Source organism: Cherax quadricarinatus, chromosome 87 (assembly GCF_038502225.1).
Source record: "Cherax quadricarinatus isolate ZL_2023a chromosome 87, ASM3850222v1, whole genome shotgun sequence".
NCBI classification, from domain to species: Eukaryota; Metazoa; Arthropoda; class Malacostraca; order Decapoda; family Parastacidae; genus Cherax; species Cherax quadricarinatus.
Window position 1 is genome coordinate 12,199,346 of NC_091378.1, and position 14,222 is coordinate 12,213,567.

Below are 14,222 nucleotides of genomic sequence, written 5' to 3' on the forward strand. Positions count from 1 at the left end.
CTAAAATCTGGAATTCATTACCTGTAAATATAAAAGAAACACTACCTGTTTATAAATTCAAGTCTCTTCTCAAAGATCACTTACTCACCCAAAACCAAATAATTACTGAATAACTGAACCTTATAAATTGTATATCTTAAATGTTTCTCACAATTATATCACATAAATGTTAAACCTAAAACCCAATCTAACTTTATTATTTTTTAAATACACTACCTAACAGAATACTCCATTCGACTGAATGTACAGCAATGCAAGCAACCATATGACCTGTCTTTGTAATACTCATTTGTGCTTTATAGTTATCTGTTTACAATAATGTTTCATCACTGATTTCATCATTGCTTAGTTAATCTTAAGTTAATTTTAAGCCAGCCCATAATGCTATGCATATAAGTGGCTTTGGCATGCTGCTCTTACCTGTATTTTTTTGTACCTCTGTATGTATGCTCAAATTACTTAATAAAAAAAAAATAAAAAATAAAATAAAATGGAACTGGCTTAAAATAGGACTCAAAGTGGGCAAATTTGCCAATGCATAAATTGCTCCCAGACCTTTAACTTTGTGCTTGTGTAATACCACAAGTTTCATCAAATTTCATATTTTTGGTGTCATTACTAATATGAATAGATTCTCTACCATTTCAGAAACTTTTTTTTTTAAATGCCAACACTGTCAGGACTTTCAATTTTGGGGTTAATTACCTGTAACAGTTATAAATAAAGCATCTAATTTGTTAAATGATTTTTTAATAAAATTTAAAAAAAAATCATAATAAATGAGAATATAGTAATTCAAGATAACACACTGCATTTATATATTAATTTAGAAAAATATTTCCCTATAAACACTCTCATTACTACAGGTCCACAACCCTTTATCCGAAATTCTGAAACTGGAAAAGTTCCAAAAACCAAAGGTTTTTCGTGGAGTGTGGAGCGTCAGTCATCTCAGTGCTGGGTCATGCCACCAGCGTGAAAAATTCTGAAATTCCAAACAATACTGGCCCTAAGGGTTTCAGATAAAGGGATGTGGACCTGTATTAGAGTCCAGAATTTTTCCTATTATAAGACAGTGATTTATTTTAGTTTTTAAAAAATGTGTCTAATATGACCATAAATACAATAGTTATTTCATAGTGAAAGACAAAGCTGCTTACCAAAAGTTGTCCAGACATTTAACAGAGGTGAGGTTCCTGATATATGGTACAAGCTTGAATCAACTATATCATCCAGGAAAATTACATTTTCTTCTTTAACAGCACTCATGCCATGGTCACTCATAACAATGACATCCACAGTATCTCTCAGCTTATGTACAGTGAGCATTTGGTACAGATATCCGATACCCTCATCAATCTGTTGAATAGGGTTAATATCATTCAATGAATTATATTATTGTGAGACTATGATATCCCTGAAAATGATCTAAATTTGCCACAGGTTACCAATTTTATCTACTATACATTGGACATGCACAGGCAGGTGTGAGTGTGTGAGTGGAGACCTGATGTGCTGTTGGAGTATTAGCAACGTAACAATTATGAAGGGATTCAGGTAAATCAGTTAGCCTGACTTGAGTCCTGGAGGTGGAAATTACAGAGGGGTATCTGAGTGACAATATCAGCTCTCATCTGGCAAGACGAAGATAGAGTGACAGTAAAATTGTTTCTTATTTTTGAGTCACCCCTACCTTGGTGGGAGACGTCTGGTGTGTTAAAAAATGCATCTTACCATATACAATCCTTTAATGTAACAAGTTTACAAACAAGTCAATACCTAACTATATTTATATACAGTGGACCCCCGGTATTCGATATTAATCCGTTCCTGAGAGCTCATCAAATACCAATAATATCGAAAACCGAATCAATTTTCCTCATAAGAAATAATGGAAATCAAATTAATCCATGCAAGACACCCAAAAGTATGAAAAAAAAAAATTTTACTACATGGAATATTAAGTTTAATGCAATAGAATAATAATAAAATAATTGACACTTACCTTTAATGAAGATCTGGTGATGATTGATGGGATGGGAGGAGGGGAGAGGTGTTAGTGTTTAGAAGGGGAATCCCCTTCCATTAGGACTTGAGGTAGCAAGTCCTTTTCCGGGGTTACTTCCCTTCTTCTTTTAATGCCACTAGGACCAGCTTCAGAGTCACTGGATTTCTGTCGCACAACATATCTGTCCATAGTGGCCTGTACCTCCCATTCCTTTATGACATCCCTAAAGTGTTTCACAACATTGTTAGTGTAATAGTCACCAGCACGGCTTGCAATAGCTGTGTTAGGGTGACTGTCATCAAAAAAGGTTTGCACTTTAAGCCACATTGCACACATTTCCTTAATCTTTGAAGTAGGCAACTTCTTCAATTTCTCTATCCCCTCCTCCGAAGCAGTTTCCTCAGGTCTGCCCTCTTGCTGTTCAAGATGATCTATCAGCTCATCAGTGGTTAGTTCTACACTGTCCTCCACCAACTCTTCCACATCCTCCCCACTAACCTCCAACCCCAAGGACTTCCCCAATGCCACAATGGATTCCTCAACTCGCATAGGATTCTCAGGGTTAGCCTCAAATCCTTCAAAATCCCTTTTGTCTACACATTCTGGCCACAGTTTTTTCCAAGCAGAGTTCAAGGTCCTCTTAGTCACTCCCTCCCAAGCCGTACCTATCAGGTTTATACAATTGAGGATATTAAAGTGATCCTTCCAAAAGTCTTTTAGAGTAGTTGAGTTTCTGTGGTCACTACAAAGCACCTTTCAAACATAGCTTTTGTGTACAGTTTCTTGAAGTTGGAAATGACCTGCTGGTCCATGGGCTGCAGGAGAGGAGTGGTATTAGGAGGCAAAAACTTGACCTTAATGAAGCTCATGTCCCCAGAAAGTTGCTCTGCCAAGTCTGTAGGATGGCCTAGGGCATTTTCTAATACCAGGAGGCACTTAAGGTCTAATTTCTTTTCAATTAGGTAATTTTTCACAGTGGGGGCAAATGCATGGTGTAACCAGTCATAGAAAAAGTCCCTAGTGACCCATGCCTTACTGTTTGCCCTCCACAGCACACACAAATTAGCCTTGAGGACATTGTTTTTCCTGAACACTCTGGGAGTTTCAGAGTGATACACCAATAAAGGCTTCACTTTGCAATCACCACTAGCATTGGCACACATCAACAGAGTAAGCCTGTCTTTCATAGGCTTATGTCCTGGGAGTGCCTTTTCCTCCTGAGTAATGTAGGTCCTGCTTGGCATTTTCTTCCAAAACAGGCCTGTTTCATCTCAATTAAACACTTGTTCAGGTTTCAGTCCTTCACTGTCTATGTAATCCTTGAATTCCTTCACATATTTTTCAGCTGCTTTTTGGTCCGAACTGGCAGCCTCACCATGCCTAATCACACTATGTATGCCACTACGATTCTTAAATCTTTCAAACCAACCTTTGCTGGCCTTAAATTCACTCACATCACCACTATTTGCAAGCAATTTCTTTACCAAATCATCATGCAACTGCCTAGCCTTTTCACAAATGATCGCTTGAGAGATGCTATCTCCTGCTATCTGTTTTTCATTTATCCACACCAATAACAATTTCTCAGCATTTTCTAACACTTGCGGTCGCTGTTTCGTAATCACAGTTGCACCTTTTGCAAGAACAGCTTCCTTGATTGCCGTTTTCCTGGTCACTATAGTAGAGATGGTTGATTGGGGTTTATTATACAACCTAACCAGCTCCGACACATGCACTCCACTTTCGTACTTTGCAATTATCTCTTTCTTCATTTCATAAGTCATTAGGGACTTTTTTCTCGAAGGTTGGCACTAGAAGCTTTCTTGGGGCCCATGGTAATTTATTTTGCAGAAACAAGCACCAAACACAGTGATAATATGGATAATATGGAAAGTACCGAATGTATCCTTATGTGCGTGCACACTGGCAGGCTTGTTAACACTGGCACACACACGGGGCAGTTCAGGCCACATGTGGACACGTCTCATACGAATCATATTGAATACTGGGTTTTCAATCGAATACCGAGGAAAATTTTTTGCGATAAAATGAATCGAATACCGGATTTATCGAATACCGATGCCATCGAATACCGGGGTCCACTGTAATTATATACCAATACTGTACTACTTGAGCAATAACCCCTTCTCCTGTATCAATTACCAAATTTAAAAAGAAAAACTTTCATTTTAGGCCACCCACTGCCTCAGCTGGATACGGTTGATTTGTTAACAAAAAAAAAAAAAATACTCGAGCAAGGGATTACCTTGTTGGAAGTTTCCAAAGCTTCCTCTATCTTGCTCCAATTAATCTCACTAAGGTCACCCTCATTATAAATTCACTGAAAAATGCAAGGTAGGAAACTTAGCCTATTCAAAAGAGCAGCTCATGTCCTTTCATTCACCATTACAAAACTGTTCAACAAACTACTAGAAACTAGGTCGTAAGTTGGTAGACAGCAACCGCCCAGGGAGGTACTACTGTCCTGCGAAGTGAGTGTGAAACAGAAACCAGTACATGTATTTATTTTACATGGTTTCTTTTTTCTGTCTCAAACATGCAAGATTTCAGGCAGGTCTTGCTGCTTCTACTTACATTTAGGCCACACTCCACATGCATGTACAAGCACAGTTATACACACCCCTCTGGGTTTTTCTTCTATTTTCTTACTAATTCTTGTTCTTGTTCATTCCCTCATCTCCACGGGGAAATTACTAGCCCCATGCCGGGAGCAAGGGGCTAGTAACCCCCTGCTCCTGTATACATTACTTAAGTTAAATAACGTAACAACGTAGATCTACGTTTGGACAATTAAGGGATTAATATATCCCTATCTCACCTATGGTATTTGTGCCTGGGGATCAACCAAAGCCAACCACCTTAAGCCTTTAATAACCCAACAAAAAGCTGCTCTGTGGATGATTACCAGTTCCTGTGCCAGACAGCACACACCACCACTTTTCAAGCCTGAACTTACTCAATATACAAGACATACACTCGTATTATTATGCTTACTACATATACAGAACATTAAACTTCAACATAAGCCCTCCGCTTAAACTTCTCCTTGAGAGCTACAAAAGAATGCACAGTCACAATATAATGCAGAAAGGGTTCTTCGACATCCCTCTTGTCAGTCCCACACTATGCAAAAATGCAATGAACATAAAGGGCCCGAAGATCTGGAATTCATTACCTGAACTGGTAAAGGATCCCCTGACTACATACAAATTTAGGATTATGCTTAAAATCATTTCATCTCTCATTACTAACCAAACCAACCAAAACAACCTCTAATCAGTTTGTAGCAATTCTCCCAAATATTATATTATATGACCTCTAGGTTATTAAAACATCTGCCAATCCATAAAATATTTCTGTTTGAACCTTTATAATATTGTTTTTATTATGTGCAACTTCAAGATTATTATTCTTATAAACCTCCATCTTGACTACCTCCCATTAGTATGTACAGTGGACCCCCGCATAACGATATTATTTCAATCCAGAAGTCTGTTTGGGTGCCGTTATAGACCGAATTTGTTCCCATAAGAAATATTGTGAATTAGATTAGTCCATTTCAGACCCCTAAAAATACACCTACAAAAGCACTTACAAAAATAAACTTACATAATTGGTCGAGTTGGGAGCTGATTGTTATCCGGGGGTCCACTGTATTACAATAAAGTAACTATTTATTAAAAAGGTTAACCACTCTTATCTTGTCTAGATTTAAGTAGTTATTATATATGTACAAGGATTTGTTTGCCCAAAATGCCCCGGCATGATAGTTTCTTTCTTTGTACTTAACCCTTTGAGGGTTCATCCGGTAGTTCTATGGCTTTGAAGCCTAGATGCAAGCTGTAGTTGTAAGCCATGAGCTCAGCTCAGCTCAGGTGAGCTGTGAGTGGTAATTCTAGGCCTAGATGTGAGAAAATGGATCTATGTGGTAAGTGTGCAGTGCATAATGAGAAAAAAAACTGACCATGTTCTTGGATTAAAACAGTGACTTTGTGGTGCATTTTTGTATGTTTTTCAAGGTTGTATTAGCGGTTTCTTGGTCTCATTTGATGGAATGGAAGATATATTACAGAAATAGAGATGATTTTGATTGGTTTTAGTACTGAAAATAGCTTGAAATTGAACTCAAAGTAGTGGAAATTTTCGATTTTTGCCAATGTTCAAGAGCAAACAAGTCACATCGTGTGTCCAATACACGTCAACTAGTGGTTCTAATATACATTTAAGAATGCATTGAAATAATTTATACAATTATTACAATATTGCATAATAGTAAATCTTCTGTTTTTTAGGAGTGAATAAAAATTCTTTACGTAAATGAAGTCAAAATGGAATTCATCTGTAAAGCCTGGACATGACTAATAAACAGAGGAAATGTTATTTTAGTACCAGGAATGCCGGCACAGTTTATTATGGACCCTATTTTGAAACTGGAATTTTTTGAACTGTGTGAAATTGGCCAAAATTACCAATTTCTGATCAATTTATTGGGTAGTTGAAATAGTTGACTGGGCAGTTTCTTGTACTCAGTTGATAAAACAGAGGTGATACTAGCAAAATAGCCAAGAATTTGGTTGACTGGAATAATGTAATTGGCCTAAAATGGGAATCAAAGTGGGCAAAATCGCCGATGCGTAATTATCGATGACACAGTAAAATTTGCGGGTGTAATTTCATCAATTATCCATCAAATTTTTTTTTTATTACCTTCAGAAGAAGATTCTTTATCATTTCATAAGAAAAAATTACAACAATTTTTTTTTTTAAATTCTTGAACTCTGTGGACTACATCTTGAACCCTCAAAGGGTTAACAAATTAAAATTGTAATTACACATTGTAACCTTTGCAAACAAAATCTCTATTCTTCTTTTTTATTCTTTTACTAAAACATTTCCTGTTCATTAGTTACATCCTTAGGTCTCTCCTACGTTACACTTGGTTTCCATTTTAAGTTTTTATTCACACAAAAAATAAAAGATTTATTGTTCTGGAGATTATTACATTATTGTAATAATTGTACAGTGGACCCTCGGGTAACGGCAGCTTTGGCTAATGCCAAAATTGGCTAATGGCTCTCTTTGGCGTAAAAATATTGGTTCAGCTAACGCCAAATAACTCGGCTAAGGACTTTCGTCCCGAACGCATCCACGTGGCGTGAGCGGGCACCCAGCCACTCACTCCATATACCAGCCCGTGTGCCATTGTTTACAAAGCCAGTGAGGACATCCACGCGTACCTGCGATATATTTTGTATTATTCCAGTGTTTTTAGGGCTTGTAACTGCTAAATAAGCCACCATGGGCCCAAGAAAGCTTCTAGTGCCAACCCTGTGGTAAAAAGGGTAAGGTGTACTATCGAATTAAAGAAAGAGATAATCACAAAGTATGAGAGTGGAGTGTGTATCTTGGAGTTGGAAATGTTATACAGTGGACCCCCGGTATTCGATGGCATCGGTATACGTTAAATTCGGTATTTGATACATTTTAACGCCAAAATTTTGCCTCGCCACCCGTTAAAAAACCCGCCACACGCGATTCATCCAGGACGCGTCCACAGGAGTGCCAGTGTTTACAAGCCAGCCGGTGTGCTCGCATCTAAGCATACATTCAGTACATTCCATATTATCACAGTGTTTTTGGTGCTTGTTTCTTGCTTCTAGTGCCAACCCTGTGGTAAAAAGGGTGAGAACTAGTATGGAAATTAAGAAAGATTTTGAAGGGTTTGGGGCTAACCCTGAGAAGCCTATGTCATTTGTGGAATCCATTGTGCTTACTTCAAAAATTAAGTAAATGTGTGCAAAGTGGGTTGAACTGCAAACCTTTATGAATGAAAATCATCCTAACACAGCTATTGCAAGCCGTGTTGGTGACTATTACAATGACAATGTTGTGGCCCATTTTAGACAAATCATAAAGGAATGGGAGGTACAGAGCTCTATGGACAGATTTGTTGTGCGACAGAGGTCCAATGACTCTCAAGCTGGTCCTAGTGGCATTAAAAGAAGAAGGGAAGTAATCCCGGAAAAGGACTTGCTACCTCAAGTCCTAATGGAAGGGGATTCCCCTTCTAAACAATAAGTTCGACACTCTCCCCTCCTCCCATCCCATCAATCATCACCAGATCGTCATTAAAGGTAAGTGTCATGTATTCTATTGTCAGTAGAGTATTACTAACTGTGCATGTCTTCTTCAGTTTGTGTGCATTAAACTTAATATTTCATGTGGTAAAACTTTTTTTTCATAGTACTTTTGGGTGTCTTGCACAGATTAATTTGATTTCCATTATTTCTTATGGAGAAAATTAATTCGCCTTCCGATAATTTTGGCATACGATGAGCTCTCAGGAACGGATTAATATCGTATACCGGGGGTCCACTGTATAACAAACCCAATTCAACCATCACTACTATCTTGGCCAACAAAAAGGCAATCAAGGAAGCTGCTGTTGTGAAAGGTGCAAGTATGTTTTCAAAACAGAGATCGCAAATACTCGAAGATGTGGAGAGACTGTTATTGGTGTGGATAAACGAAGGGATTCAGGGAAACCAGTTATTTTTATATAGCCGGACTTGAGTCCTGGAAATGGGAAGTACAATGCCTGCACTTTAACCCTTTGACTGTTTCAGGCCCCTCTCTGAAACTGTCATTCTATGTCGCCAAATATTAAAAAAAAAAAAAAATATTTTTTCTTATGAAAATGTTAAGATTATTTTTCTGAGTGTTTTAGTCCAAAAAAAAAAATTTTGCCATCGGTACTTACCGAGATATAGAGCCGTGAAGTTTGCAGAAAATGAGCCGCGTATGGCAACAGCGGCAATTTCGGCAATTTTCATATTCTGTTTTATTACCTTCAGAAAAAAGATTTTCTATCATTTCATAAGAAAAAATAAAGAATTTTTTTGAAAATTCTTGTACGAAGTGGACAAGTTTTCGATCAGAGTCTAGACTCTGAAATGGTTACTGTTTCTTCCCCATTTGTTATAATCTTTCTATAGCCTGAAACTACTTAATAAATATCAATTAACTTAACCCTTAAACTGTCCAAACAGATCTACGTTCACATGCGTAATGCTCCAAAAGTAGATCTACTTATTTTTTTACATATTTTCAAATATAACAAAAAAAAAATGTAGATCAAAGTTTTTTACACATTTTCAAATGTAAAAAAAAAAAAGAAGGTCTACGGTTTTTTACATACTTTCAAATGTTGAAAAAACATAGATCTACGTTTGGACAGTTTAAGGGTTAAGATCACTTAATCAGTTGAAAGTACAGTAGGGCACGCTTTACAGCATTTCGCCTTACGGCATTCTGCTAATATGGCGACATCAAATTATGACCAAAATTTGTTATACGGCAAGCGGTCTTTCAAACACAGCTCACCCCGCCCGGTTTGTTTACATTCTCTGTGACCACATCTATTACATCTGGAAACTTTCCAGTATTTCAAGTGTTTTAAAGTTACTGCATATTTTAAATGTACTCTGATAATTACGTATACTTAAATGTACCTGTACCTAAATATACTTATACACTGTGCAGGTACACATTAAAATTGCTAAGTCTCTCTCTACTCATAACGCCAATACTAAATAATAATCCCTCTTGGGCACATTAAATGTCTTATTTTACATTAATATAGACCTTTTCATTAACCCTTTCAGGGTTTCGGCCGCACTAGTACAGCTTACGCACCAGGGTCCATGACGTACTAGTACTCAAAAATTCTAGCGCCTTCAAATCTAGTGAGAGAAAGCTGGTAGGCCTACATATGAAAGAATGGGTCTATGTGGTCAGTGTGCGCAGTATAAAAAAAAATCCTGCAGCACAGTGCGTAATGAGAAAAAAAAAACTTTGACCGTGTTTTTGGATTAAAACACAACTTTGCACTGTATTTTCGTATGGTATTTATTGTTGTATTCTAGTTTTCCCGGTCTCATTGTATAGAATGGACGACATATTACAGAAATTGAGATGATTTTTGACTGCTTTTACAATGAAAAGTACCATGAAATTGAGCTCAAAGTAGCAGAAATGTTCGATTTTTATTAAAGTTCAAAAGTAAACAAATCATGCTAAGCATCCAATACACGTCAACTGGCGAGTCTAATATTCTTTCACAAGTGCGCCAATATTATTTATACCATCTCTACACTAATGCAGTAGTCTGCATAACAGTAAATCTTCTATTTCCAAAAAAATTTCCAAGACCGTAGGCATACTATCGAAGATACGGTACTATGTTCCACAGTCAGCCCTCCTGGCCCTATATCACTCACTTATTTACCCCTATCTCACCTATGGAATTTGTGCATGGGGCTCAACAACAATAAACCATTTCAGACCACTAATCACCCAACAAAAGGCTACAGTCAGAATGATAACAAATTCCCACCACATGCAGCACACTCCACCAATATTCAAAACTCTAAACTTACTCACGTACAAAACATCCATACTTATTATTGTACCTACTACATACATAGAACACTTAACTCTGATATAAACCCTCCCCTCAAACTTCTCCTTACCAACTTCAACAGAACACATGACCATAACACAAGACACAGATCACTCTTTGATGTTCCTCGTGTCCATCGCACGCTATGCAAAAACTCAATGCACATAAAAGGCCCTAAAATCTGGAATTCATTACGTGTGAATATAAAAGAAACACTGTCTGTTTATAAGTTCAAGTCTCTTCTCAAAAATCACTCACTCACAACTAAATAAATACTGAATAATTGTATGCTCTCATACCATAGCGGCAGCAACGGTATCCTACCAGCTCTTCTTTCTCAAAAAAACATCGCTCATCAAAACTTGTGATGGCCTAAGTGAAAGTTCAACTACATGAACCCACGTAGACCACAACATGACCCAAGAATACTAAGAATGTAACCCAAATCTTGACAAAATTAGAAGATCTAAGGAAGACAGCCCTGCTAACCCAAACACTGCCTCCGCTGCCAGACAACCACTTAACCCAAGCTCCGAGAAAACAAGCCTTCTCCTCCATTGCTACACAGTATCTACTTCAGTGATACTATGAAAGGATATCGCAGAAGAAACAACACCAGTAATAATAGAATAACAGCAAGGACCCTAGAACTCAACTTGTCTACCCAGCAGGACGCCGGTGTATCATCATCCCCCCTCACCACCGCCACCCAGGGAACAACAACAACAACAAACATGGCTGACTCCCCCTCCAACTCCACTCCCTTCAAAGGATTCACCCATGATAACTCAGGTATGATTATTCCTGACAATATCAAGGACTACATCGTTGCTCTAGAAAATGAAATCAAAGATATCAAAGCAACACTCGAGCGACGAGAATCCAAGATAACCAACCTCGAGAATAAGATCCAAAACCTTGAAGAGAAGATTACATCGGGAAGTGTTGACACAGAAAATACTCTAAAAGCAGCTATAGCCAGTCACACTGAGCAAATAACAACAATAAATATGAAGGTTGAAGAAGCAATCAAGGACTGGAATCAGAACTTGTACACTCGACTAAATGAATACCTTGATTTCCAAGACGACAAAACAGAACAAGATAAGTTGTCTGATGCAGTTATAATAAACAGTCCACACATTCCTAGTGACATAACACAAGCACAGTGCAAAGAAACTGCTATCAGGATAATACAGAACCACGTACAAGTCATCGTGCAAAACAATGAAATCAAAGAAACACGTTTGCTAGGAAAACCAGGAAGTAAACACAGTATAATGATCCGACTTCATTCATACGATAAAAGAAAGGACCTAATTAAATCAGCAATTACAATGAAAAATGGAGTGTACATAAATGAGTGTCTAACAAAAAAACGTCAAAACCTTCTGTTCAGGCTGAGAAAACTTAAACAGGAAAACAAAATACATCAGTGTTTCACGCGAGATGGGAAAATACTAGTAAGGAAAACATCAACAGGACAACAATATACCATCTCAAACGAACATGATTTCTCTACCTTCCTTAGAAAAGCTGACATTTCTGTAACAGATTAGATAAGTGCCCTTAATACATATATACGTGTGGTGCATATAGTGTACGTTACTATTATATTGTGCATTGTTATTTTTATTATTTTTCATCACTAGCTAATGCCAACTACCTCCAATACTCAATACTTCTTTCTTACTGCTATTAATTGCTCATAATTTTAAATTACAAGTCAAATCTTACTCCAAATTAATAATATTCATTATTCTTACCTGTCCATTTAATTTTGTTTATCACTACTTGTTTTTTAGTCACTTTTCATTGTGTATGCAATTAGTATATATTCCAATTACTTTTTTGCAAGTACCAAAACTATCTTTTGCTAGCTAGTACCAACTACCTCATTTTTTTTTACATTTTATTGTGAAATAAACTGCTCAATTTATTTAATATTACAAATCAGATCTTACTCCTAAACCAATATTATTTCATATTTGAGCACACATACAGAGGTACAAAAAAATACAGATAAGAGCAGCATGCCAAAGCCACTTATACTATGCATAGCATTACGGGCTGGCTTAAAATTAACTTGAGATTAACTAAGCAATGATGAAATCAGTGATAAAACATTAATGTAAACAGATTACTATAAAGCACAAGTGAGTATTACAAAGACAGGTCATATGGTTGCATTCAGTCATATGAAGGATTCTGTTAGGTAGTGTATTTAAAAAATAATAAAGTTAGATTAGGTTATAGGTTTAACATTTATGTGATATAATTGTGAGAAACATTTAAGATATACAATTTATAAGGTTCAGTTATTCAGTATTTATTTGGTTTTGGGTGAGTAAGTGATCTTTGAGAAGAGACTTGAATTTATAAACAGGTAGTGTTTCTTTTATATTTACAGGTAATGAATTCCAGATTTTAGGGCCTTTTATGTGCATTGAGTTTTTGCATAGTGTGAGATGGACACGAGGAACATCAAAGAGTGATCTGTGCCTTGTGTTATGGTCAAGTGTTCTGTTGAGGTTGGCAAGGAGATGTTTGAGGGGAGGGTTAATATCAGAGTTAAGTGTTCTATGTATGTAATAGGTGCAGTAATAAGTATGGATGTTTTGTATGGTGAGTAGGTTTAGTGTATTGAATATTGGTGGAGTGTGCTGCCTGTAGTGAGAATTTGTTATCATTCTAACTGCAGCCTTTTGTTGGGTAATTAGTGGTCTGAGATGGTTAATTGTTGTTGAGCCCCATGCACAAATTCCATAGGTGAGATAGGGGTAAATAAGAGAGTGATATAGGGCCAGGAGGGCTGACTGTGGAACATAGTACCGTATCTTCGATAGTATGCCTACAGTCTTGGAAATTTTCTTAGAAATTTGTTGTATATGTGTATGAAATTTGAGTCTATTATCAAGGTGGATTCCTAAGAATTTTCCCTCTGTTAGTTTTGTGATAGGTGATCCGTTTATCATTATGTTAAGAGGGACATCTGTAGCTCTGTTACCAAACTGAATGAAGTAGGTTTTGTCAATGTTTAGTGTAAGTTTGTTAGTCCTCATCCAGGTAGATATTTTCTGTAATTCGGTATTTACAGTATTGGCTAGCGTGACTGGGCTCGGGTGAGAGAGGACGTATGTAGTGTCATCTGCAAATAGTGTGGGTTTGAGTAATTGCGAAGCATTTGGAAGGTCATTTATGTATAGGAGAAAGAGAAGAGGGCCAAGGACACTTCCCTGTGGGACACCAACTGTAATTGGTTGCGCAGAAGAGTTTGCCCCATTTGCGTACACATATTGGCTTCTGTTGCTAAGGTATGACTTGAGGTAGTTGAGGGAGTGCCCTCTTATACCATAGTGTGACAATTTTACGTGGAGCAAGTCATGGTCAACTGTATCAAAAGCTTTACGTAAGTCAATGAAGATCCCCAGTGGGACTTCTTTTTTCTCTATTGCAGTGTATATATGTTCTAGCATGTGTATAATAGCATCATTAGTATTTTTATTAGGCCTGAATCCAAATTGGCAGGGGTTGAGTATGTTTTGGGAGATAAGGTATGAGTAGATTCGTTTATGAATTAATTTTTCGAAGATTTTTGAGAGAGGGTGTAAGTTGGATATTGGCCTATAGTTATTCAACTCTGTTTGGTCTCCTCCTTTGTGGATCGGGGTGACCCTTGCTATTTTGAGTACTGTAGGGAAAGTGGAGGATTCAATGGATTTGTTTACCACT

The 14,222-nt window shown here is 37.2% G+C and overlaps 1 protein-coding gene across 5 annotated transcripts in view; it reads right to left on the reverse strand.

Moving 5' to 3' along the window:
- The window catches only part of LOC128703811 (bis(5'-adenosyl)-triphosphatase enpp4-like), a 260,010-nt gene that overhangs the window by 122,281 nt on the left and 123,507 nt on the right, over nucleotides 1–14,222 (reverse strand). For all 5 annotated transcript variants that reach the window (XM_053798654.2, XM_070103755.1, XM_070103754.1 and 2 more), the window contains one exon: nucleotides 1,161–1,359. In XM_053798654.2, the coding sequence (XP_053654629.2) occupies nucleotides 1,161–1,359 (199 nt within the window). The remainder of the gene's footprint in view (nucleotides 1–1,160; nucleotides 1,360–14,222) is intronic.